This window comes from Onychostoma macrolepis, chromosome 08 (genome assembly GCF_012432095.1).
Source record: "Onychostoma macrolepis isolate SWU-2019 chromosome 08, ASM1243209v1, whole genome shotgun sequence".
In the NCBI taxonomy this organism is placed as follows: Eukaryota; Metazoa; Chordata; class Actinopteri; order Cypriniformes; family Cyprinidae; genus Onychostoma; species Onychostoma macrolepis.
In genome coordinates, this window is record NC_081162.1 from 6,879,449 (window position 1) to 6,907,435 (window position 27,987).

General features: G+C 37.6%; 2 protein-coding genes across 5 annotated transcripts; one reads left to right on the top strand and one right to left on the bottom strand.

Moving 5' to 3' along the window:
* Nucleotides 1-562: 562 nt before the first annotated feature.
* bcl2l16 (BCL2 like 16) lies at nt 563-27,319 on the top strand. 4 transcript variants are annotated; one of them, XR_009272439.1, is made up of 4 exons: nt 563-764; nt 2,051-2,685; nt 3,580-3,768; nt 21,580-27,319. XR_009272439.1 is itself a non-coding variant. In XM_058784324.1 (3 exons), the coding sequence occupies exons 2-3, from the start codon at nt 2,218-2,220 to the stop codon at nt 3,706-3,708; spliced, it is 597 nt and encodes a 198-aa protein (XP_058640307.1). In that variant the 5' UTR covers nt 563-764; nt 2,051-2,217; the 3' UTR covers nt 3,709-3,869. The 4 variants fall into 4 exon arrangements, 3 of the variants coding, with proteins under 3 accessions (XP_058640307.1, XP_058640306.1, XP_058640305.1); XM_058784324.1 differs by lacking the exon at nt 21,580-27,319 and having other exon boundaries at nt 3,580-3,869; XM_058784323.1 differs by lacking the exons at nt 563-764; nt 2,051-2,685 and having other exon boundaries at nt 3,722-3,768; nt 21,663-27,319.
* On the bottom strand, nt 4,939-7,989 carry tubb2b (tubulin, beta 2b). Its single transcript, XM_058784320.1, has 4 exons — nt 7,831-7,989; nt 6,735-6,843; nt 6,528-6,638; nt 4,939-6,146 (listed from the first exon to the last, which is right to left on the bottom strand). Exons 1-4 carry the CDS (start codon nt 7,885-7,887, stop codon nt 5,086-5,088), a joined length of 1,338 nt encoding a protein of 445 aa, XP_058640303.1. The 5' UTR covers nt 7,888-7,989; the 3' UTR covers nt 4,939-5,085.
* Nucleotides 27,320-27,987: the final 668 nt, after the last annotated feature.

The window sequence follows — 27,987 nt, forward strand, 5'->3', positions numbered from 1 at the left end:
CTGCAAACAAATGCTGTGAACTTATCTTGATTTTGTTCATTTTAGTGGATGTATGAAGCCTATCAATCTTAAATTGTTTTTCATGCTATAGGATTTGTTTATGGAAAATGCACTTGCATTCATATTTTATGTAATGCAAAGACATTCAAACATTGTGTGCAGAACCTTTAAAAATAAAATAAAACAAAAAATAAAAACAGTGACTTCATTGCAGTTCATAATTGTATGAACAGCTTATTATTCATTGCTGTTCATAATAAAATAATTTTAAAAAAAAACTAATTTCTTTTAAATAATTTATGAATCATAACTGGCAAACTGGCTAGCCACTATGGACTTTGGTATATTTTCACTTGTAAAAACAATTTTCGTCTCTCCCAAATATATAGCTCAATTACAATGCAAAGTAGCCTGATATTACTCTGGAACTTCAAGTTATAGACAAACACAGCAGATAGTGAAAGGCACAGCGGGTTATAGCCGCCTCTTGTCTGAACGCTTCTACATGTGGAGTATTTATAGCTGTCGTCATGCAGGACAGAGTCCTGGTGTCATTTCCCAAATGACTGAGCATGCAAACAGCTTCTGTATCTGTTACAGACAAGGGAACTAAATATAGTCTGAGCCGGACAACAACATGCACAAGTAAATCTCACAGACATTGGCTCACTCTAGAGAATCTCCAGTTGTACTTTGTACTTCTGTCAGCTGTTAACTAATCCTGATTGTTTGGTTGTGGCATGATTCACTTCTGCGCAAGAAAGGTGAGTCACCGGGCCTTCACTGCGGGTGTGAATTTGATATTTCTGTATATTTCCTTGATTATTGTAATGCAATAATCTGGACATTTAAATGAGAGACTTCTGCTTTTGAATAATTTGATAGTTAACTTTTTTGCCAGGTTAACTGATTTAATTTCCTTGAATGCTGCTTAACACTGAGGTCAAAGACAAATAAGAGTGCCCATGATAAAGAAAAGTGTAAAATCGTTTTCAAGTTCTTTCTATTCATGTTGGTTTTATATGGTTTTCTACAATGCAAGTGCGTATATACATCTCATTATTTTCAAAAAGGTTTTAAATGTACTTTTTGAGGTATTTTTACAAACATCATGAATTATTAATTCATGACTATCACTTTATTTTTACACCACCATATCACAACCTGAACAAACCCTGTCATATAAAGGTCCGGTGATCTGATATTTTAAGAGACTTATCAACCTTTATCTGCATGTGTCCTGTGTGTGTATATGTTTAAATTATTAAGCAGTTTGAAAAGAAAAGAAATAATAATAAATGCCAATAAGGTCAAACTACTTTATAATGATGTTTTCAAAAATGTAATAAATAAATAAAAAAATCAAGATGTATTTTAATACATAAATTAAATATATCTTTGACCCAGAGAAATAAGGCAATGGTTCTTTCAACATTCTTAAGAATTAAGGTTCCAAAAAGCAGTTTTCGCAGCAATGCCATTAAAGAATAATTTTTGGTTTCCCAATGAACCTTTCAGTGAACAATTCTTAAAACAACTTTTTTCGTAGTTGATGTTTTAATTATCTGAAAAACCATCTTCCACTATAAAGAACCTTTTGTGCAATGGAAATATTCAATAGATGTTAAAAGTGCTTCATTAAACCATCAATGCCAATAAGAAGTATTTATTTTTAAGAGTGACCCATTGAGCTAGAGCCCACTAGGGGGCCCCAGTAAGTTTAATATGAATTTAATATGATCCAAATTGAAATGCCTAAAAAACACTTAAATAAAGATGTAAGCAAATATTTAATTACTTCGATACTAATTTAGTGCAACAAATGTCATCAAAAGTGGAAAAAGTTTTACTCACAGACCAATGACCACCAACCGCACCTTGCAGATGGAATCATAAGATTGTGGTATCATCAGATCAGTCAGATGAATTTATCTCAGCAGACATGATGTGATTGAATTTGATGTGCCTTGTTGCCAATGTCTTGGACAAAGGAGGGGACATCTTTTATTAACAGAAGTATCTGATCTTGAATTTTCTTTTTATTCCCAAGGACCTGGACCAGCAATCACTGAGTGCAGATTACTAATGACAGTTTATGTATGCACCATGGCATGGAATGTGACCTAAACATCTAAAATGAGTGGGTACTAAAGAGAGACAAAGTTTGGACATTGACACTGTCGGCCCATTGAGGGCAGATTGTTGTAATTTAAGGCCATGGGACTGTCAGATAAAGCTGTGATTGGCCGAGGCCTCAACAGTCCTGATCCATTGGTGCGTGAGGCCTACCTGATGGCATATGACTATATCAACTATGTGACGGCCAAACCAGGCATCCCGGTGGGTCCAGCACCATCCCGTGCCACGGCCGCCCTGCGTTATGCTGGAGATGAGCTACTCACTCGCTTCCCCATCTTCTTTCGCCGCTGGCCGCGTGTTTTCCAGGACGTGACGGACCGAACGGCCTGCTCGACCCTCGTTTCCATTCTGGATGAGCACTTTGCACCCACACGACGTAGAGATCTCGCCTGGAGCGCCGTGCTGTCTGTGTTTGTTCTCTCTGGACAGCTGGCACTGCACTGCCAGGAGAGGGGCATGTCTGATATCCTGCCCCAGATTCAGGAGTGCGTAGGCAGCTACGTAGAGAGGGTCATCTGCCCCGAGATCAAGGACAGAGGAGGATGGGTAAGTGTCAAGGGTCAAAGCAGGTCTCTTCTCGTTAAGCCTCAGGACCCATTTGGCTCCACTCTGAATCATTATGATGATTCATTATTGTCGCCATCTGGATTTGCAAGATGTTTTCAGCAGAATTGGAACTGCACATTTAAATATTTTGGAACATTAGATTGAGCCATTTGTGCAATGCACTGTAACAAGTATATTTTCCTACAAAATAAGCACAGAAAATGCACAAAGAAAGAAAGAAAAACATTGTTTAATATGGAGGATATTGGTAAAGGCATTTCACAGTCCTTTTCTGTAGAGAATGCACATTAGGTGAACTAATACTGCCATGATTTGAGCAAAAGAAGCACAATTTATGATACCACAAGGACTCTTGTCTTTCATCTTCATGGGACATATTTTATCTTTATTATTGTAATCAAACGCACTGGTTTGTAACGCATAGGCCTATAGTTTTACCGTTTAGTAATTATTCTAGTTATATATCTGGCGGTTAACTCTGCTGAAAAAAACAATAGAAAATGTAATGGTTTGTTATAATGGGAATTGTATTGGTTTTAATGGAAACTATAATGGTGTCTACTGGTATGTGATGGATTCTGTTGGTGGGATGTTAAATCCTATGGAAAAATGCCCAAAACACACTACAAAGAGGAATTTTGTAATGGTTTTACTGGAAAAAGCTAATGGTTTATAATGGTATTTTAATTGAAACCACTGGAATTTCTGTGATGGTTTCTATTGTGCTTCTATTGTTTGTTTGTTTTTTTAGCAGGGAATTAATCGTAAGTCTCGCACATTCACAGGAAATAGCTTACTTTTGCGTTGAGAAATAGGGTGGATACTTATATTAATAATTATTTTATAATATCTAATATTGTGCATTGCTCTCAGTCAGGTTTTATCAGTCGTTTTGGCGAGAAGCAGAATCTTGAAGACCAGGTGATGAAGGTGTGCTGCTGGTCTCTGCTCTTGCTGAGTGTTGGGATCTTATCCTACTTTGTATGGAGAAGAAAAACTTAGACAACAGCGCCATCTGCTGAGAAAATGTAATAAGGACACTCATGATTCACTTGGTTTGTGGTAAGATTAAGATTACGCATTTCAGTATTGCTTGTTTTGAAACTATAAACACAAATTGTTATATAATAACTGTGAAAAATAAACCATCCCTTGTTAATAAATACCATGTTATCAACATTTGTTTCATTAAAACACCTCTAATTATGCGGTGCTGGCCAAATATATAATTATGACTTAATTTTACTGAAGCTAATACTCAATTTCAGTTGAAACATTTTGACCGCACATGATTGATATGTTTCTCATTATCTCAGAGACCCTTTGATATTATTTGACATAGTCCTAAAATTAATATTCTGTCATTTACTCACTCTCGTGTCGTTCCAAACCTGCAAGACCATATTTCTTTTGTTAAACATAAAACTAGTTAATTTAAGAAATGTCTCAGTGTTTCTGACCATACAGTGGATACTTTTTTAAATGATCATCTTTTGTGTTTTACAGGTTTGGAAAGACATGAGATTGAGTAAATGCTTAAAATTGGTTTTGTATACAAATAAATCAGTTTTTAGTTGTGTGTGTGTATATGTATACGTATATATATATATATAGCTTGTTTTTACTCAATTTTATTGTTAAAGCTATTAAAATTATTACAATTTTATATATATTAAAGTATTTAGGATGAATGATCTCCATCACGTGAATGAAAAACTGCCAAGCAGCCAACATGTTTAAGATTGTTAACTATAATACATGAAAATACAAGATCAAATTTAATTGAACATTTCTGGGCACTATATAACTCCCATGTACGTCATTAGATTTGATAACTTCTAAATTAAACATTAAAAATTGACATCAATTTATAAAATACATTTTAAAAGCCAAAACGTGTTCATGGTTCATTTCATACTCATAGAAGATAAATGTACACTGTGTGAAAAGTTAAAATGCATAAACCAATATTTATGAATGTCATAATTTGTCTTATTTTATCAATTATTAGTATTATTTGCATATATGGGTGTAATTGGTGACAGTTGAAACTTATGGCTGGTAACCTTAGTAAGCGTTCTGCATGAGATCAGATGTTAATTCATGTGAGGTCTAGGAACAATCCCAACAGGTTTGACAAGGATGTGTCAGTGTATGTGACCAGTGAAAAATGAGGATGGGTTCAAATTGGTTCATTCATATTTGCAAATTAAGGAAATGAAGAGCGAGACATTTCAACAGAAGAAAAAGCCTTTAATGACATCTGTACAAACAAGAGACAAGAACAGAAAAAGAAAATTGAGCTTTGGAAAAATTTGTTTCCTTGTACATGAGCAAAATGATACAGCCTGGAAAAACGACACACTTATATTAAGAGACTTAAGCCAGCTCTTCCTCTCCTTCCTCCTCAAACTCGCCCTCCTCCTCTGCGGTGGCATCCTGGTACTGCTGGTACTCGGACACCAGGTCGTTCATGTTGCTCTCGGCCTCAGTGAACTCCATCTCATCCATACCTTCTCCGGTGTACCAATGCAGGAAAGCCTTGCGCCTGAACATAGCAGTGAACTGCTCTGAGATCCTCTTGAACAGCTCCTGGATGGCAGTGCTGTTGCCGATGAAGGTGGCAGCCATCTTGAGTCCCCTGGGTGGGATGTCGCAGACAGCGGTCTTGACGTTGTTGGGGATCCATTCGACGAAGTAGCTGCTGTTCTTGTTCTGAACATTGAGCATCTGCTCGTCCACCTCCTTCATGGACATGCGGCCACGGAAGATGGCGGCAACTGTGAGGTAGCGGCCGTGACGCGGGTCGCAGGCGGCCATCATGTTCTTGGAGTCGAACATCTGCTGCGTGAGTTCAGGAACGGTCAGTGCACGGTACTGCTGGCTCCCCCTGCTGGTGAGAGGAGCGAAGCCAGGCATGAAGAAGTGGAGACGAGGGAAGGGCACCATGTTTACGGCCAGCTTGCGCAGATCTGCGTTGAGCTGGCCAGGGAATCTGAGGCAGGTGGTGACTCCGCTCATGGTGGCGGAGACCAGATGGTTGAGGTCACCGTATGAAGGTGTGGTGAGTTTGAGGGTGCGGAAGCAAATATCGTACAGAGCTTCGTTGTCGATGCAGTAGGTCTCATCTGTGTTTTCCACCAGCTGGTGGACAGACAGCGTAGCATTGTATGGCTCTACTACAGTATCGGACACTTTGGGTGAGGGCACCACGCTGAAGGTGTTCATGATGCGGTCGGGATACTCTTCGCGGATCTTGCTGATGAGGAGGGTGCCCATCCCTGAGCCAGTGCCTCCACCGAGAGAGTGGGTGAGCTGGAAGCCCTGCAGGCAATCGCAGCTCTCGGCCTCTTTACGAACCACGTCCAGGACAGAGTCCACCAGCTCTGCTCCCTCGGTGTAGTGACCTTTAGCCCAGTTGTTTCCAGCACCACTCTGACCTGTTGCAATAGGCAAAGTATTTAATTTTCACACCTGCATTTTTTTAACATAAATGTGACCACAAAACCAGGAAAATGAATAAATAACCCCATTGATGTATGGTTTGTTATGATAGGACAATATTTGGCTGAGATACAACTATTTGAAAATCTGGAATCTCTGAAATATTGAGAAAATTGCCTTTAAAATGGTCCAAATGAAGTTCTTAGCAATGCATATTACTAATTAAAAATTAAGTTTTGATATTTACAAAATATCTTCATGGAACATGATCTTTACTTAATATCCTAATGATTTTTGGAATTATAAAAAAAAAAAAAAAAAAAAAAAACGGGTCAGGGTCACAAATGCCATTTCTTTAATTTAATAACAATACTCACCAAAAACAAAGTTGTCTGGCCTGAAGACCTGACCAAAAGGTCCGGATCTCACGGAGTCCATGGTACCAGGCTCCAGATCCACCAACACAGCACGGGGCACGTATTTGCCTCCTAAAAGATTACAAAACAGGGTTAGAAAGACAAAATGGTTTACTCTAATAACACATGCGCTCTCACTTAACGTTAGTAGTATTGATGTGGTCATACCTGATGCCTCATTGTAATAGACATTGATCCTATCGAGCTGGAGGTCGCTGTCGCCATGATATGTGCCGGTGGGATCAATACCGTGTTCATCACTGATAACCTCCCAGAACTAAAGAATATAGTAGATAATATTAGAGGACTGGAATTCAGAGGATTGAATATAAAACTACAGGCAACAATTCATGACAATGTTATTCCTGCATGTCAGATTTAAAAGCAACAATTTATTCGTTTATTATTGTGGCCCGAAATATTTCACTAAAACTGTGCTATTCAAATATTCACCGCGTGGGTTTCACAAAAGGCGCCAACTGTTCACAAACGCCCATGCGTACTTCACATCAACATGCGGTTTGCCTCCATGCGACGGATAAAAATTCCTTTGTTCATCTAATGCACGTTTATACACTTTAATATCGTTTACAAATTGTTACAAAGTTGCAGACAATTGGTGTTCTTGAAACTCCTCCCGCTCAAAACTCGCGCGCGCGCCACGCACGCCGGTTGGCTGAGATCCATTTCCGGTGGCTTTACGAATTAATCGATTTATTGAGCACCTTTTTTTTTTTTTTTTTTTAATATTTAAATATATTTCAACTAGCAAATGTAAATTATTTGATCCTTATCTGGTAATATTTAATGCAATTACTTAATTTAAAAAATAGCTTTGGCTGTAGACTGGGCTAGGCTTTTACTTCCTTTTGTCGCACTGCAGTGAATCTCACAAAGGGGAGTTCCAGACAGACCACGGCGAGAACAAACAGTCGGAGATAACGTATACAGATTTCTTGAGCAACTATTAAATTTCGTCGTCTTTTTGATTTTTCCAAGCGTTTCACGATGTAACAAAATAAAACTCGAATGAGGACGCACATGGTTGACCTAGATTTCATTCAAACCAGATAAGAACATCCGCTTTAGGCGGCTCATAATGGAGTGCGAACAATGAGATGCATAACAGAAAATATAACGAATAGATTAGTTTTGCTTTTTTTTTTTTTTTTTCACAAATATCTAAAAGAAAATGCAATATCTTATTTTCTATATAGTCTATATTATAAACCAACAACTGCAAATTTTAAAGAAACAAACAGACCTTGGCTCCGATCTGGTTACCGCATTGTCCAGCTTGAAGATGCACGATTTCCCTCATTTTTACTCTTAAGTTAGAAGATTTGACAAAGTGGTAACCCTTTTTCTTTCTTCAACTGGCTGAGAAGAAGACTGCCCCCATATAAATAGACTCCCCGCCCCGCCCTGGACACAAGGTTAGTATGTATCAGCACGCCATTAGCTGTCTTTCAAGAGCCCGCCCATATGTGTCCTTCTGCCCAATCACAGTAGAGACAGGGAATGCTGATTTGCCCTCCTCGACTGTCAGTCAAATTTGTTGTCAACGTATGATTTTCTACGACAGTACTTTGTTTTATAAAAAAAGGAAAGAAAGTAGTTGACATACCACAGAAGCAAAATCCTGTAATGAAGCTGTAAATCGCACACAAACGCTTGGTTGTTCATGGCTCTGAAATGTTCTGCGAGCCGAGGCTCAAGCTAAACAGCGCGGAATAATAACAGGAACTAAAATGTAAAATCATATTTACAGGGCGCGGTATGGCTAAATATCATAACATTAATACAAAACTGTGTAAGGTACTATTGAATAGAATGTTTAACAAAAAAAAAAAAAAAAACCCCACATAACTCAGTGAACCCATAGTGTTAAATCAAAGCGATTATATATGTTGCTGCTCTTTTTTCTTCTTCTCCTGCATTACACACTGTACTTACTGTTTATTGGCCTCCTCCATTGACTTTTCCCTCTACTTTCCGGCGATGGTATGTGATTAAATTCTGCCCACTTGACATAAAAAAAAAAAAAAAAAGAGTGAGCAGAAAATTTCCTTGTGAAAAAGAAGTACAGTTTAGCACACTCTTAAAAAGAGTAGCTACTTATTAAGTAAATAATATACCTAATTGTGAACTGAATGTAATGTTTTTTGCTAATGCTAATTGCAATTAAATGGTAAAAGGGTATTATAGTTTAAAAATTAAAAATATATGTAATTAGTGGGGGTTTTTTTTGTTGCACTTAAGTAGGACGTAAGTACATCTTTATATGTAATTTCATAATTATTTCTGTTGTCTTTGAAATAAGGTTTAAGTATAACTGCCGAATGTACTGACAATATACTTCAATGTCATTGAAAACGTTCCATTTGTTTAAATATATTTGTAATTTGCATGTATTAGCCTAGTCAACACATCAAAATAAGTGTACTTGTTTAAAGTCAAAATATTTTTGAATGAATAAATTAAAATGATTTAAATTGTACTTTGTGTTTAATTTGAAAATATTACACATATAAAAAGTGCACTTTTTTATTATTTTTTTTATTATTATTATTATTTTTTTACAAAGTGTACATAGGCTAAGTGTGTGTTAAAGGGATATTCCACCCAAAAAAAATTTTGTCATTAATCACTTACCCCCATGTCGTTCCAAACCCGTAAAAGCTTTGTTCGTCCTCTGAACACAATTTAAGATATTTTGGATGAAAACCGGAAGGCTTGTGACTGTCCCATTGACTGCCAAGTAAATTACACTGTCAAGGCACAGAAAATTTCAATCTGAATTTTATGAAGCGACAAGAATACTTTTTGTACACAAAGAAAACAAAAATAACGACATTTATTCAACAATTCGTCTCCTCTCTTCTCTCTGTGTCAGCGTAGCACCATTTTGGAGAATATCAGATGGATGCAAAGTGCGTACACTATTCTTTCATCAGTAACGCATGGATACGTATTGTACGTTTATTTACACTTTGATTTGAACGGAAACAGTGTTACTGATGACAGAGAATAGCATATGCACTTTGCGTCCATCGGATGCTTTTCAAAATGGTGCTACGCTGACACACAGAGACAGAGAGGAGACGAATTGTTGAATAAATGTTGTTATTGTTGTTTTCTTTGTGTACAAAAAGTATTCTCGTCACTTCATAAAATTCAGATTGAACCACCGATGGCAGATGGACTATTTTGACGATGATTTTTTATACTTTTCCTTGACAGTGTTATTTACTTGGCAGTCAATGGGACAGTCACAAGCCTCCCGCTTTTCATCCAAAATATTTTAAATTGTGTTCCGAGGACGAACAAAGCTTTTACGGGTTTGGAACGACATGGGGGTAAGTGATTAATGACAAAATTTTCATTTTGGGGTGGAATATCCCTTTAAGCCATGAAGGTGAACTCTCAAGTATACTTCAGTGCATGGCTTTTTATTTCATTTATATTATTTTAGATGATATTATATTCATCATTAATATTATATGCTATTATATTAATATTATATTATTTCATTAATATTGCTTTAGGTTTGAAGTACACTACAAGTTTATAATTCAAAAGAATTAAAGGGATAGTTCTCAGGACCAGAAACGTAGCAAGGACATCTGTAAAATAGTTCATGTGAAATCAGTGGTACAACCGTAATTTTACAAAGCTACGAGAATACTTTTCTGTGCGCAGAGAAAACAAAAAATAACAATTTTAAGTTGTGCTTCTGTCTATGGAGGGCCAGAGAGCTTTCGTATTTCATAAAAATATTGTTACTACTGAAAATTTGTGTTCCGAAGATGAACGAAGGTCTTACAGGCTTGGAACAACATGAGGGTGAGTAATTAATGACAGAACTTTGACAGAATCACAACATTTTTGGGTGAACTATCCCTTGAAGCACACTTCTTTTTCACGTAGATAAAGCAGCATACATTGGCTTATGATGTTTATTAATATTGTGACAAAATGAAGCCCTTTTGCAGTTATTCTCAAAAAGAAATGATGAAAAGTTTTTGTGCTTTTTGTGTATGTGTGAAAGTGAAGAAGAGATTCTTGTAAATATATTAAGGTTTCATGTTACAGGCAGACACAATTCTGGTTTGGGTGCAGTTGTATTATTAAAAAGCAATCTGACTGTAGGAAAGGGAATGCATGGTAATATAATCCGCATTGGCACAGTTGCTGTGACTTAGACTGAGAGAATGAGGGTTTGCCCCAGTCCTCCTGCTGTATCATGGGCAAAGTCCTCAGGGGGTTTTACAGGCCTGACCAGATAAGATTGCAGATACTATTACAGAAGCAGATGGCACTCTGATGCCTTTCTGATTTAAATAATCCAAAATGAGGCTACTTATATACAGTTCTCCTATTGTTTCACTACAATGCACAGGTTGCTCAGTACGCTTAATCGTGAATATAAAAATAGGTTAATTACAGTGAGTAACTTACAGAACAGAATCACTTAGGTGAGTCATGGCAGTTTGGTGAAGTTCTTTCAGTATTAATGGGTTCAACTTTCCAGTTAGGATTATATAAAGAGAGAAAAAAAAATGATATTGAAGTTATGCTTGCAATTCTGTCAAAATTTATTCCCCCTCTTGTTGTTCCAAACCCATATGACCCTTAATAGTCTTATATCCAACACAAAGAAATATAAGAAATTGAAATGCTTTTTGCGCCCTGACAAGAGAATAATAAAGAATGGGCCTCATAGGGCCTAACTCTTCTTTGATTTTGAAAGTAAGAAATCTGATGGGCCAATTTCCCAGGGAACGTGTGAGTAAAAGAGGGTGGAGTGGGTCAGAAAAGTGAGAATTAGGTGAGAGTCAAACAAAGACGTCATTCTAATAGCTTAGGGTGCAGGAGAAGTCAAAGGATGCATACATATTTGTAAATAGATATTTACGTTTTTATGATGTCTGTCATATCTGTGAGATCTAATATATCATTTTAATGCTCTGTTTTGTCAGTTTCCCTCATACTGAATTCCCTTTGAAGTCAAGATGACATGTATGCTCTTAGTTATGCATGTTATAGATTTTATTGTAAAAAAAAAAAAGAAAAAGAAAAAATTATTCATAAAACGATGCAATTTTGTAAAATAGTATGTCACCTCATATTGTTTGATCACAATTTCATAACTCATCTTTTGGAGAAACGTCTTTTCTCTGGTGAAGTATGCTGGACTTCTCTAATCATTTATTTTACTTAAACCACAATCAACTGTAAGCTTTTGTTCATTTTCTAATGCAGGGCTGACATCTCAAAATCCATTTAACAGCTGATGCATAGAACAAAGTCCCCGCCCTACATTATTTTCTTTTTCAATAATCCTTTTTATTCAGATGTGCGTAACAATATGGAAGAAAAGATCTGTCCACTTCATCACAACTTTAATCAAACTTTAAAACTTATTCCTCTGAAATTACTTTTTTTTGCCCCACACAGGCTATTCGATAATGTTAACCAATAGTCAGATAGCTACAATCCAATCAATTCACCATGGATAAAATCATGTACTGCACTACATTTTATACAATATACTGTATCTTCTATCACTTGGAAATATTTGCAATTTCAGAAGTAAAATGGGTTTCAAATGGAGATACACATTGACTTTCACTCAGCAGAATGACAGATTCAATTCTGATACATTAACTGGACACACTCTGTCTCTCTCTCTCTCTTCACTCTTCTCTAATATAGACAAACACATCCTGTGATGTGTAATCCTTTCCATTTGCATAAAAATGAAACATTCATTTATGAAATCCTATAGTGACCCTTGAGAAAAAGAAGTAGACTTTATCATACTTTTAAAATAAGTGCTTATTATGGAAACATAAAATACTTTAAGTTAATAAATTTAAAGATGTACCTACTTGCAACTTCATCATTACAAATGTGTTTGTTTAAATACATGACATAATGTTTCAACAGAAACATTGAAATATATTTTAATTCACCAAATGCAGTACAATAGAATTATGACATTACATATAAATAAGTACTTAAGTCATATTTAAGTGGTTCAAAAAAGCACAGTTAAGTTCAACTAACTGCATATTCCCTCACTTGCAAATAACATGCAATTAAGTGTCAAAATATAACTTTCAGTTCACACTTACTGTATGTAATATCAAATAACACACTACAGTTAATGTTAATCAAGTACCTTACATGTGCTTTAAAAGTTTAGTCAGCACATAAAAGTAAGTGTCCATCTTTAAAGCGCTTTAAACGATTAATTAAACATAATGACTTAAACTACATTTAAGTAAAACGTTTAATGTGACATTAAAGTGCAGTTTCTAAAATGAAACATGAAAATCATGAGAGTGTACTCTCTCTGTACAAGTGGCCTTTTATTTCAGTAATAATAAAATCTTTCCCCCCCCCCCTCCAAAAACATACTTTTAAGGTTCCCTATCGAAAGGTAACTTCCGTTGCGTCGTCATTGACAGAAACTCCTGTTTACTCTGTTACTGAAGCCAGATTGGTTAACGTTTGTGTAACTGCACAAACCAATGGCGCTTGAGCCCACCAAAGGGTCTTGCTATATAAGTCGGCCCAGAGCGCCATTTCATCAGAATCTTCTCCTTCATCGACGAGATCATCTCTTTGCTGACTCTGCAAGAAGCCGAAGAAAAAAGAAGCTTACCTGCTCTACGCTGCTCTTCACCGCTCCCACCGTTGAATCCAGCCCCGGCAGTGGACGATTTCCCGGCCATCTAGTGAGGTGAAAGAACACATTTCTGAGCAAATTTCCAAGCACGTTGTTTCAAATGTCGCTTTGCAAGTGTAACTCATGCAGGGACCCCCTGCACGAGTCGGGGCACGACAAGAAATAGAACGCATAAAATGCGCATAAAAATAGAACCTCTCGCCTCCCGGCTGCCGGCTTGGGAAGCCATCCCAGGAGTGTCAAGGGGGTTCTAAAAACCATAGAACGAGGTTACTCACTCCAGTTCGCTCACAGGCCGCCTCCATTCAGAGGCGTGGTGCAGACCTTCGTGCAGGGCAATGAATCCCACGTTCTCCGAGCCGAAGTGCACACACTGCTTGCAAAGGGTGCCGTGGAAGTAGTCCCCTTAGCAGACAGCGAGTCAGGCTTTTACAGCCGCTACTTCTTCGTTCCCAAAAAAGACGGTGGGCTCAGACCGATTCTCGATCTCAGACTTCTGAATCGAGCCCTCATGTGACGGCCGTTCAGGATGTTAACATTGAATCAGATCCTCGCGCAAATTCGGCCCGAGGACTGGTTCATGTCTGTGGATCTGAAAGATGCTTACTTTCACATCCGAATAGCGCCCCGTCACAGACCGTTCTTGAGATTCGTGTTCGAGGGAATGGCCTATCAGTACACCGTCCTTCTGTTTGGACTGTCCCTGGCCCCCCGCACTTTTACGAAGTGCGTGGACGCGGCTCTTTCCTCTCTGAGGCAGATGGGAATCCGCATATTGAACTACCTCGACGACTGGCTGATGCTAGCCAACTCAGAGTGGCAATTGAACGCTCACAGGTCATTGTTGCTCAACCACCTAGAGCGCTTAGGGTTGAAAATCAACCCATCCAAGAGTTTTCTGTTTCCCAGACAACGAGCGTACTTTCTGGGAACAGTCATAGACTCTGTGAAAATGCGGGCTTGGGTTACGCCGGAAGGCTCCCTGACTATCCAGCGAGCAGCGGCATCTTTCAAACTGGGGACCTCGCGTCCCCTCAAAGCATTTCAGAGGATGCTCGGCCTCATGGCTGCTGTCTCCTCAGTCATTCCTCTGGGCCTGCTACATATGCGGCCCCTCCAATATTGGCTAAAAGCCTGCGTTCCGTCCCACACCTGGTGCCTGGGCCACACTCATGTCAAGGTAATAATAATAATAATAATTCCTTACATTTATATAGCGCTTTTCTAGGCACTCAAAGCGCTTTACATTGTGAGGGGTGGGGGGGTCTCCTCATCCACCACCAGTGTGCAGCATCCACCTGGCAGCCATAGAACGCCCACCACACACCAGCTACAGGTGGAGAGGAGACAGAGTGATGAAGCCAATCAGCAGATATGGGGATTGTTAGGAGGCCATGATGGTCAGAGGCCAATGGGCGAATTTGGCCAGGATGCCGAGGTCACACCTCTACTCTTTTCGAAAGACATCCTGGGATTTTTAATGACCACAGAGAGTCAGGACCTCGGTTTAACATCTCTTCTGAAGGACGATGCTTTTTACAGCATAGTGTCCCCATCACTATACTGGGGCGCTAGGACCCACACAGACCACAGGGTGAGCACCCCCTACTGTTCTCACTAGCACCTCTTCCAGCAGCAACCTAGTTTTCCCAGGAGGTCTCCCATCCAGATACTAACCAGGCTCAACCCTGCTTAGCTTCAGTGAGTAACCAGTCTTGGGCTACAGGGTGACATGGCTGCCGACCAACCGACCAAGGTAACCCGCCACTGCCTCAAAGCTGTGGCCCCTTCGACAACTTCTCGCCTGTTTCAGTCAGGCATTCAGCTGGGGACGACCTCCAGGAGGAAGGTGGTCACGACAGACGCTCACAGGTCAGGTTGGAGCGCTCTGCACGAGGGAAATCCGGCGTACGGCTCCTGGACGACCCATGAGCGACGCCTGCATATGAATGGCCTCGAAATGATGGCTGTTTGTCTGGCCCTGAAGACCTTCCTGCCAGCCTTAAAGGGACATCACGTCCTAGTCCGGTCGGACAACACAACGGTGGTGGCCTACATCAACCACCAAGGCGGCCTCAGGTCACGTCCCCTTCACATGATGACTCGACGTCTCCTACTGTGGGCACAGAAAGAATTCCTCTCACTACGAGTGGTTCATGTGCTGGGCAGACTGAACCAAGGAGCGGATATGTTGCGCACCCCTTCCACGCTCAAGGTCTATATGGCACCCATCGCGGTGAATCATTCTCCCGAGGCTGGCCGGACTATTGGCAGAAATGAGCTGGTTGTTAAGTTCCTTAGAGGTGCTCGGCGGTTAAATCCTCCTCTAAGACTGTACCAACCTGGGATTTATCTATAGTCCTCGGGGCCCTCAAGGGTCCTCCCTTTGAGCCGCTTCAAACAGCTGGCTTAAGGGTCATGACACTCAAAACCGCTCTGCTTTTGGCCTTAGCATCCGTCCAGCAAGTGGGTGACTTGCAAGCCCTGTCTGTCAGTGCTTCCTGTCTTGAGTTCGGACTCAACGACGGTAAGGTCGTTCTTCAGCCTCGCAGCAGCTATGTACCGAAGGTGCTCACAACTCCGTTCAGAGCCCAGGTTATCTCCCTTCTAGCCCTCCCTGCAACGGATGGTGATCAGGGGCCTAACTTGCTATGCCCAGTTCGAGCAATGCGAGTATACTTTAAGTGTTCTAAGTCGTTTAGACAGTCAGAACAGCTCTTTGTGTGTTTGGAGGCCGCTCTAAAGGGCTGCCGGTCACAAAGCAAAGGCTATCTCATTGGATAGTAGAGGCTATCACCCTAGCCTATGCCTCAGCGGGCGTACAGTGCCCTATAGGTGTGAGGGCCCACTCCACAAGAGGAATGGCCTCCTCCTGGGCCTGGTCCAGCGTAATCTCTATTTGGGAGATCTGTGCGGCTGCCGGCTGGTCGTCGCCGTCTAACTTTATTAGATTCTACAGTTTGGACGTCCCTGCCCTGTCTGTCTGTCTGTCATCTGCTTAATGCTACTTTCAGTAATAATAAAATCTGAAAAAAAACAAAAAAAACATACTTTTAAGATTCCCTATCGGAATAGGTGGGAAAGGCTTATGACAAGCAGACCCCAGATTCCACTCGGGTCTCTTATAGCTCGGACTCATGGGGCCCACACTGAGTGTGCCTGAACTGGGCTTGCGGAGCAGGCTTAGTTCTTCTTCTGCTTATAGCACGGCATTACTGGATGCGTTCCCCAAAGCAGTCGTCAATGACGACGCAACGGGAGTTACCTTTCGATAGGGAACGCTCCGGTTACTCATGTAACCTCGGTTCCCTGAGATAAGGGTAACTGGCCGTGCTGTTGCTGCACGTGAATCGATGGCTGTCGCTTCATTCTGATGAAATGGCGCTCTGGGCCGACTTATATAGCAAGATGATTTAGGCAGCGAGGCAGCTTAACCTGGAACATTTAAGTCGTTACACTGATTCTAGTTCTGTTTGTATTTTTTAACTGGTGCTGGATAGATAACATCAGTACAGAGCCATGTGAGGACACTATAGCATATGTTACAGTGGTTTGGTTTGGTTTTATTGAATTGTCTGCAATGTCCTTTCCTTCTGTTGGCTGACCGTCTGATTAGAGATCCCCCGAGGTGACACAATAAATGTCTCTCGTCCCTGACTCAGCATATGTTCTGCCAGTGAACCATGCTAGTGCTGGCTAAGGCAAGCGTCACTATTGCTATTCTACATAATAAGCTATTAGACTTATAATTCATATAATTCATTGGGTATGGGGGTTGGCACCTTAGCAGTGCATTGTCTCTAATATTTGGCAGTGAGTTCTCTACAGACAAGCACCACTCACATTTCCTCTGAAATTCTATATTAAATAAATAAATAATTAAAGGGTTATTAGAGGTCAAAATTGTACACAATACCATATCAGGAAGAGAGTAGCAGTCATTACTTTTTTAGTATTAGTGTTAGCATTGGTAAATCAGACCTTTGTGAAAAATAAGTATACTGTAGCATACTTTTAAAAAGAGTACTTTATATTAAGTATATTATAGAAATAATATACTTTAAAAGAATATACTTAACTGAATATAATGTTTTTGGACGCTTAATTGCATATTAATTACAATTAAATAAAATATATTATAGTTTAAATTGATATTAAATGCAGCTGGTTGAACTTAGAGTGCTTTTTTGAACCATAAGTAATTACTTCTATTGTCTTTGAAATATGGTCAAATAAGTCAAGTGTACTGCTGAATGTACTGACAAGCATTTAAGCTAAAATACACTATAGTGACATTTCTATTGAGACTTGTATGTTATATATTTAAATATATTTGCAGTTACACATTTGTAATGAAGTTTCAATTTAGTACAAAGTACATTTAAAACTAACTTAAAATCAAATAGAATAACACAATACAATTCAAATTATAATCAATACATGTGCTTCAGTATTTTATTTAACGCATCAAAATAAGTTTACTTATAAAGCACAACCAAAGATTAAAACATAACTAAAATATACTTTAAAGTAAAACTTTCCATTTTACATAATCACGAGGTGCACTGTTTAAAAGTGTACTTAAGCATGTTAAGAAACAGTCATGAAAGTGCCTCTACACACTTAAGTGGCCTTTTATTTCAGTATTATTATATTATCTGCAAGCACAGTGTTTTATACGTTTAAGATTTGAAGCACACTACAAGTACACATTCAATACAATTAAGCTCACTTCTTTTTCACAAAAGTAATCTTACAAAAATGTCCTAAATCATAATAAGTAGATTAGTGTTTTGTTACAGAGTCTGTCTGTGTGTGTGTGTGTGTTTATTGGGTAAAACAGATGTAATGCTCAGCTATAGCACTTCATTATTAGTCGTGGGTGAGATGTTGCATATCCTGCATACGAACAGCTGTTTCTCACTGAGGATCGACTGTAGATGGGAAATTCTCCCAGATCGCACAGGATATCAGATTCCACTGTGCACACGATCAATATGTCATGATCAGTAATTCACCACTGTACATAAAACATTACAACAGCAGTGTAGCATAAACAGCTGCGTCAGATGCTCTTATATACTGTTGTTTATTACTCAGGAACTGTTCGTTGAACGCGCTGGTGTCTGGCTGTTGTACAGTGAATCTGCCCATCCCCCCTCAGCAGTCAGAGCCTGAGTCATGGTCCATCCCCTCAGAGCACTTCCCACAGTCAGCTGTTCTAGACGCCACTGCTTGGGCCTCACAAGTGCATTTGACCACAACATTAGGCTCTTTTTATACAGTGCTAGCTGGAGGTCTCAAACTCTGTAAATCAGTTTTAGAGCCCCTGCATGAGAAACAGGCTTATAATCATCTCTCTCTTTTGCCCTATTATTTGAGGTCAGACTGAGGCTGAGCTGTACATTTAGCAGCTCCACAGATTTAAAGGGAAAAGGTTCCTGCACTGTATGCATGTATGAAAGATAACAAGTTTGATTGAATGTGATAAATGAGATTATAGCTAGGTTTCAAAACCTAGGGTTTTATGTTAGCATGCTAGGCTAACATTGATTGTAGTGTTATAATAAGCATAAAATACATCACACAAATATCAGGAAAAACAATTTTATAGATAGTTTTCAGTGTTTCGGTATCATTGACCATTCTGCTTGTTATTTTAGTATCATTGAGATACTATTCTATTTTTTTGTATATTTTGTTTAATTAGTTTTTATATTTTCTGTTTTAATTTTAGTTAAAATTCTAGTAATATTGTTGTTTTTTTTATCAATTTTTATTCATTTTTTAACCCATAAGAACCCAGACCAATTTCTCCTTATAGGAAAATTATGGGGCATATAAAACAGACAAAATGGACCACTTATAACATGTTTCTGCAGTTGTTTTTGAAACACAACCCCTCCTTGTGAAATATCTGTAATGTTACATATATACGACATTGGACGTTTATGATAATTTTTCATGTTATATATATATGTTACATTTGGCGTTTATTTCTCAATTGAAATAAATAAATAAATAATAACTTACCGATTTTTTTCTGTTTATTTGCTTTTCCACAACATATATCAAAATGATTACTTTTCTGGGAAGATCAAACAAAAACCTTTTTCAGAAGTAATATAGTTTTTGCATTTTATTTGCTTTGCCGCAACATATTTGTAACAAAACCACATAACTATGACCATTAAATTTTACAACAACTCTTTTGTAACATATCAAAATTCTACCTTTTCAGGTATATGGTTTAACCAGAAATAAATTTTTAGATTTTTAGATTATTATTTTTTTCACAACTCAAAAATGTGCAAACTGAATAAAAATAAATAACTACCTCACACTGGAGGTCAACATGTTAAACATGCACATAGATTTGTTAAAATATGCTTTGAAATGAGCAGCAGAATATATATAACACTAAAATAATTGAATCAGCTAAATTAATTGAGCAGCTCATTACCATTTTTATCATTTTTCTTAATGTGACGAATACGTCACATAAAAATTCCACCTACTTTAATAAGGTTAATAGCCCGATGTGACATATGTGTCACCACAATATCTTTGTAACTTGTTTTATATCAATTTGCTGAAGAAATGTATTCAAATCAGGTTAAGAGTAATCTAGGATATGTTATTAAAACATTAAAATTGTCGCATGGGTTGAAACAGTCTTTTGTAACAAAAACAAGCGTTTTTAATAATTGCTGACACTGTAACATGTGCTAACCAGACAGGAAACCATTTTGGAAATGTTGCCATGGCAACAAAAAATGCACACATTGTCACATGACTGAACCTGGTTGTTCATTATATGTCACTTAGAGACTTCCTGAGTTGAAAGTGAGGGATAATGCTTTAAAAATACCTTTCCAGATAATCACCAGTGTTTGTGACACCCGTTTATGATAATTTTTTCATGTTACATATATATGTTACATTTGGCGTTTATTTCTCAATTGAAAATAAATAAATAAATAAATAACTTACCGATTTTTTTCTGTTTATTTTCCACAACATATATCAAAATAATTACTTTTCTGGGATTATATGTTAACCTAGATTTTAATTATTATTATTATTATTATTTTAAATTTTAGTTTTAGTTATTATTTTACATCAGGTTATTTAGTTACATCAATCTAACTAGATGAATATATACGTGTATATGTGTATGTATGTAAGCATCTGGTGTTGGTAAAATAAGCTTTTTTAATGTTTTTGAAAGTTATGCTCACAAAGGCTGCATTTATTTGATAAAAGTACAATGTAATTTTGTATTTTTGCAATGTCAAATTAGTGAACGCACACACACGTTTTGTAATTTTGCTATGTAAAATTAGTGAACACACACACACACACACACACACACACACATATATATATATATATATATATATACACACACACACACACACATACAGTAAATATATATGTTTTTTGGAATCTATATTACATTATTTTTCAGGATTGTTTGATGAATAGAAAGTTGGAAGAGCAACATTTAGTTGAAACAGATTTTTGTTTTTATAGCATTGTAAATGTCTTTACTTTTTGATCAATTTAATGTGTCCTTGCTGAAAAAATAAATTTCATTAATTTATTTTTATATTATATTATATTGTGTTTATTATATTATATTATATTATATTATATTATATTATATTATATTATATTATATTATATTGTATTGTATTGTATTGTATTGTATTTTATTGTATTGCATTGCATTGTATTGTATTGTATTGTATTATATTATATTACACTTACATTGTTTTATCCATACCTTAAAATTTCAGAAGGCATCATAATTCCGCCTACCTTTTTAAGTAACTTTTGCTTTAGCAGCATGCCTATGATGCCTCAAAATGCTGTTTATGTAGGCAGTGTACTAGGCAGGGAAACAGTGCTAATGTTAGCTATTTAGGCTTTGGATTCCTCAAACAGTACACCAGCAGAGCAGATGGAGATTAGCAGGCTTTGCTCAACAGCTGTAGAGAGGCTCAAAATGGCAGGAGGCTGATTTGCATATGTATGAGCAGTGCACCACTATTGTAGTGAATCATTGACATGTAAGTCAATCATCCACAGCATCACCTTTCATATTTAACTTTCTTTTGATGTGCTCGAATGAATGTTATAGAGTATAGACTTTAAAGAAGGAGCCTTTTTCATGTTGTTTAAACTGGCAGCTCTCTTCTCTTTTGCAGTGGTCAGTGTGCATTATATGGTATTGAGTTATGCAGACACACAGCTGTGGGGGTTGGGACTCATTTAAAGCTGCCCACATCTGATTGAGTCTTGCTCTTGCAGTCTCTCTAGGGAATTGCTGGCAGGATATGAGCTCTGACGGTAATGCAAGTGGACTGTCCCACCCCCTCTGCTCTTCCCCGCAGTCAATGCTGATGAGGCCCTGGAGACGTGGACAGAAGAACACAGATGCACGCAGATATAGATGATCCACTGATACAGTGATCCACAACACTGGAGATAAACAGCATGCTTGTGAAACTGGTTTGTCTTACTGTAAGGTGTAATGGTAAGGCACATTTTACTTTTAGTGCTTGAGCAATTCCTGTTCTAAAGGCCTTGTGGAGATTTGTCGAGGGATCCTTTATTGGTTTTCGGGGGAAGGTTTTGCATCTTCACAATCAATAACAAGTCATTAGTGTGCCATGAGCCGTTCCCTAATTTAAGGAAGGAAGTCATTTGAGATAGGCTGCCAACGCAACATCTGCTGTACACGCTATATGGTGGTTATTTGTTTTATATATTTATAGCAAGATTATCTTTGTTAATCATTACCAGCTATGTTTGTTGGTCCACCAGCTACCAGCATAAAGCACATTTACCATTTAATACAAATTATTGATTTAAACCTAGGTCAAACCTGTAAAAGTTAAATAGAAATGTGCTGGTTTTTCATTTGGATTCAGCTGATGTCTTGTGTTGTATGAATACAGCTGTAGGACTTGAATGGAAGGCATTTTAAAGCATTTGTTTAAAGCAAATGCCTTGTCTGCTATGAAGGGCCTCGCCCAGGTTTACCTTACAAATAACTGGAGCTCCCTCTAGTGTTATTGTTATGTTATTGCCAAGCAAGCCAAGACAACATATCACAGCCACCGGAAACACCAGAGCCAGAGCCCATCCCACCAGACACATTATCCCTCTCTCCAGCATCTCCACTTTTACAGAACAAGCAGGAACCCAGTGTTTCTGTAGCTGTCTCTTTCTCTGTTTTATCACGTGATAGAAAGTCTAAGGCCTTCTCAAGCCGTACGGCTGACCCATCTAATCTGCGGCCTGTAATGCACCAATCTAAGATTGCTGTAGAGACAAAATGTAATTCCATCAAGTTAGCATTTTTAAACATTCGCTCACTAAAAAATAAATCATTTCTGATCAATGATTTAATAACAACAAACAACCTGGATTTTATGTTTCTAAATGAAACATGGCTAGAAGACAGATGCAGTGCAACAGTCCTCAATGAAACAGCCCCTCCTAACTTTAATTTTACAAGTGTCTGCAGGACTGTTAGGAGAGGTGGAGGTGTAGCTGCTCTATTTAAAGATGTTTATCAATGCAAGCAAGTGTCATTTGGTCAGTATTTGTCTTTTGAATACCTAGGTATTGTGCTGAAAGTTGCTCCACGCATTCTGTTTATCATTATTTACAGGCCTCCAAAATACTCTCCAGCCTTTGTTGAAGAGTTCACAGAACTGTTATCAATGATTTCCTCAGAGTTTGACTGTTTTGCTATTGCAGGGGATTTTAATATTCACATAGATAATGCAGAAATCAAAACTGCAAAAGAAATTATAACTGTTTTAAACACTTTTGATCTGATCCAGCATGTGCATGGACCAATACACAATCATGGACACACTCTAGATTTACTCATCAGTAGAGGTCTAAATATTTCATCCATTGTTATTAATGATGTATCTGATCACTTCTGTATTTTTATTTTTTTTGATATATTGATCTCTGTTACCACTGAATCTAGATCTGTCTCTGTCAGAAAGAGATGCATTAACGAGAACACTAGAAGGCTATTTATGAAGGCTATGTCTTTAACACCAAGCATTTCTGCAGACTCTGTGGATCTTCTCCTGGATTCTTTTAACTCAAAAGTTAAGAATGTTATTGATGATATTGCTCCGGTAAAAGTCAGCAAGAAGACTGGCAGACAAATATCATCTTGGAGAAAATCAACAGCAGTTCAGAGTATGAAAAGACAATGCAGAAAAGCTGAGCGGATGTGGCGGGAGACGAAACTCGAAATTCACTATAGCATCTATAAAGACAGCCTTCATGCTTTCAATGTGAAACTAGCCACAGCTAGACAGATCTTCTTATCAAACCTTATAAACAGTAACTTAAACAACACTGAGAAGATCAATAATATCAGAAAGAAGATTGGCACATCTTCTAGTTATGCAGAGGTCACACAGATTCGACCGCAATTTCAAAAATAAATTGTATGTCTGTTTTTGAAGCAATTGATAGCAAAATTTTGGAAGAAACAGTACAGCACCTTAAATCTTGACACACTTCCCACATCTTTTTTCCAAAGTGTGCTTAACTGTTTAGAAGCAGATCTCTTAGAAGTGGTGAACGCCTCACTTCTTCCTGGGACTTTTCCAAACTCCCTGAAAACTGCAGTTGTTAAGCCCCTTCTGAAAAAGCGCAATCTTGATAACACAATGTTGAACAACTATAGACCAATATCAAATCTTCCTTTCATAGGTAAGATTATTGAAAAGGTGGTTTTTAATCAGCTGAACAACTACTTAAACTCAAATGGATACCTGGACAATTTTCAATCTGGTTTCCGAGCGCATCACAGTACAGAAACCGCGCTTATTAAGATAATAAATGATATTCGCTTCAATTCTGATTTTGGCAAAATATCAGTGCTAGTACTACTAGATCTTAGTGCTGTGTTTGACACTGTCGATCATAACACTTCTAGAGAGACTGGAAAACTGGGTCGGGCTTTCTGGGATGGTACTCAGATGGTTCAGGTCATACTTAGAAGGGAGTTTATTATGTGAGTATAGGAGAGCATAAGTCTAAGTGGACATCCATGGCATGCCGAGTCCCATAAGGCTCAATTCTTGCACCACTCTTGTTTAGCCTGTATATGCTCCCACTAAGTCAAATAATGAGAAAGAACCAAATTGCCTATCACAGCTATGCTGATGATACCCAGATTTACCTAGCCTTATCTCCAAATGACTACAGCCCCATTGACTCCCTCTGCCAATGCATTGATGAAATTAACAGTTGGATGTGCCAGAACTTTCTTCAGTTAAACAAGGAGAAAACTGAAGTCATTGCATTTGGAAACAAAGGTGAAGTTCTCAAGGTGAATGTATACCTTGAGTCTAGGGGTCAAACAACAAAAAATCAAGTAAAAAATCTTGGGGTGATTCTGGAGACAGATCTTAGTTTTAGTAGTCATGTCAAAGCAGTAACTAAATCAGCATACTGCCATCTCAAAAACATTGCAAGAATTAGATGTTTTGTTTCCAGTCAAGACTTGGAGAAACTTGTTCATGCCTTTATCACCAGCAGGGTGGATTATTGTAATGGTCTCCTCACCGGCCTTCGAAAGAAAACCATTAGACAGCTGCAGCTCATCCAGAACGCTGCTGCCAGGATTCTGACTAGAACCAGAAAATCTGAGCATATCACACCAGTCCCCAGGTCCTTACACTGGCTTCCAGTTACATTTAGGATTGATTTTAAAGTACTTTTACTAATTTACAAATCACTCAATGGCCTAGAACCTAAATACATTGGAGATATGCTCACTGAATATAAACCTAACAGACCACTCAGATCATTAGGATCGAGTCAGTTAGAAATACCAAGGGTTCACACAAAACAAGGGGAGTCCGCTTTTAGCTATTATGCCGCCCGCAGTTGGAACCAGCTTCCAGATGAGATCAGATGTGCTAAAACATTAGCCACATTTAAATCCAGACTCAAAACTCATCTGTTTAGCTGTGCATTTGTTAAATGAGCCCTGTGCTATGTCCGAACTGATTGCACTATGTATAATCATTTTCTATACTTAACTGTTTTAAATTATTTTTAAATCAATTTTTATATAATTTTGTTTTATTTGTTTTAAATTCCTTGTTTTTATTGTTGTGATTATTATTATTTTTAATGACTACTTCACGTCCTTTTATGTAAAGCACTTTGAATTACCACTGTGTATGAAATGTGCTATATAAATAAACTTGCCTTGCCTATTGTGACATTTATTGGGAGTAGGACTTACACTTCTGGCCAAAAGTTTGGAACAATTACGATTTATTTACATTTTTTTAAAAGAAGTCTCTTATGCTCACTGCGTTTATTTGATTAAAAATACAGTATTATTATATTCTGTTAAATTATATTGTAACAATGTATTGCAATTTAAAATAAAATAATAAATAAATTATATTATATTATAAAAATGTATTACAATTTAAAATAACTATTTTCTAAGTCTAATATATAATATATGATGGCAAAGCATGTAAATAATAGTTTCTTCAAAAATATTAAACGGCATAAACTGTTTTCAGCTTTGATAAGAATTAAAAACTATTTTTAATAATTGAGGACCAATAGTAACTGACAATAACTGAGCAGCAAATCAGCATATTAGAATGATTTCTGAAGGATCATGTGATGCTGAAGACTGGAGTAATGATGCTGAAAATTCAGCTTTGCATCACAGAAATAAATTACATTTTTAAAATATATTAAAATAGAAAACAGTCCTTTTAAATTGTAATACTATTTCACAATATTACTGAAATTTTTGGCATTGGTGAGCATGTTTCTTTCAAAAACATTGGCTCCATCTAGTGTTGTAAAAGTGATATTTTGACATACATAGGCAGATTATAAAACAGCAAACATGTTTTTTGGAAAATACTTAATTTCCTCTTCAGGCTAAATGTCATGTGCTGTAGGATAGCATTCAAACAATCAGTTTCATCATGTTACATTTGTAACAAGGCAAGTCTATTTAAATAGCAGATTTCACAGTCATAATTTAGTGTGCCTTACAAAAAAAAAAAAAAAAAAAGGATTCTTTTTCAGTAGTTGTGCCATTTAGAGAGATATTTATGATATTTTTGAAACTAGCGTAGCCTAACAAAGCTAATACATTAAAAGCACCTCCCTAATACCATGTAGTTCCCCCTTGTGCTGCCAAAACATCTCTGATGCATTGAGGCAAAGACTCCACAAAACCTCTGAACGTGTCCTGTGGTATCTGAGACCAAGACATTAGCAGATGCTTGAAGTCCTGTAAATTGAGGTGGGGCCTCCATGGATCAGATTTGTTGGTCCAGCACAACCCATTGTTGCTCAATTGTTTGTCATGTTCCTCAAATCATTCCTGAAAGAGGCCACAGGAAACACCGCTGCCATGAAGGGTGTATGTGGTCTGCAGCAATCTTTAGGTATGTGTATTCAAATGAAAGGCAGTCTGATTTTACTGTAAACAAATTAGGGTCACTGAACTTACCATGTTGATTTACTGTTGTGTCATGACCCACATTTACCACTGCAGCTCAAACAGTGCCATGTAGATGTAGAGAATCATGCACAACATGGAACAGAGAAGGCTGGTACTAGAATCATTTGTTTTGACAATAACTGCACACAAAATACAAAGACCACAAAACTAAAATAGTAGATTATTCAGGTACAAATAAATGAGCATACATGTAACTGCAGCTCAATGTGTTCATGATAACATCATTAAACGTCCTGCACATTGTGCACAATGTTAATGAAATGCCATTCAGTACTCCATTTTACAATATAAATACAATAAATACAATATAAATCTCGATGATGACATTTTTTGAGGTTATATATTGTAGAAACCACATGTAAATATTACATATACTGTTGGCTCTGTGACATAGTTCTTATGAACCTCTATTGTACCTCACCTAAAAGAGCATGGAAGGTTTCTGTAATTTTTCACGTCATCTTTTACTTTATACAGTCATGGCCAAAAATATCGGCACCCTTGGTAAATATGATCAAATATAAATCTGCATTGTTAATCCTTTTGATATTTTATTTAAAAAATTCATAAAAATCTAACCTTTCATTGGATAATAAGAATTTAAAAGGGGGGAAATATCATTATGAAATAAATGTTTTTCTCTAATACACATTGGCCACAATTAACGGCACCCTTTTAGTCAATACTTTTTGAAACCTCCATTTGCCAGTTTAACAGCTCTGAATTTTCTCCTATAATGTCTGATGAGGTTAGAAAACACCTGACAAGAGATCAGAGACCATTCCTTCATCCAGAATCACTCCAGACCCTTTAGATTCCCAGCTCCATGTTGGTGCTTCTTCTCTTCAGTTCACTCATTTTCTACAGGGTTCAGGTCAGAGGACTGGAATGGCCAGCAGAAGCTTGGTTTTGTGCTCAGTGACCTATTTTTGTGTTGTTTTTGAGGTTTGTGTTTGGATTATTGTACGTTTGGAAGATCCAAACATGGCCCATTATAAGATTTCTAACAGAGTCAGTCACTTATTGATTTTTTATCCATTGGTATTTGATAGAATCCATGATGCCATGTGTCTAGAAATATAGGCCCACAACATCATAAATACAGCAGTATATTTCATTGTACACATGGGGTACTTTTTATGTTTGCTGCTAAAAAGCTCATT

Bases quoted from the DNA above. Each gene is read 5' to 3' on its own strand.
- tubb2b (XM_058784320.1), bottom strand. From the start codon at position 7,887: ATGAGGGAAATCGTGCATCTTCAAGCTGGACAATGCGGTAACCAGATC. The intron at 6,639-6,734 runs GTATGACCACAT...GTAATCTTTTAG, and splicing joins CTATTACAATGAGGCATCAG to GAGGCAAATACGTGCCCCGT. The intron at 6,147-6,527 runs GTGAGTATTGTT...CTATTGCAACAG, and splicing joins GCCAGACAACTTTGTTTTTG to GTCAGAGTGGTGCTGGAAAC.
- bcl2l16 (XM_058784323.1), top strand. From the start codon at position 22,578: ATGCACCAATCTAAGATTGCTGTAGAGACAAAATGTAATTCCATCAAG.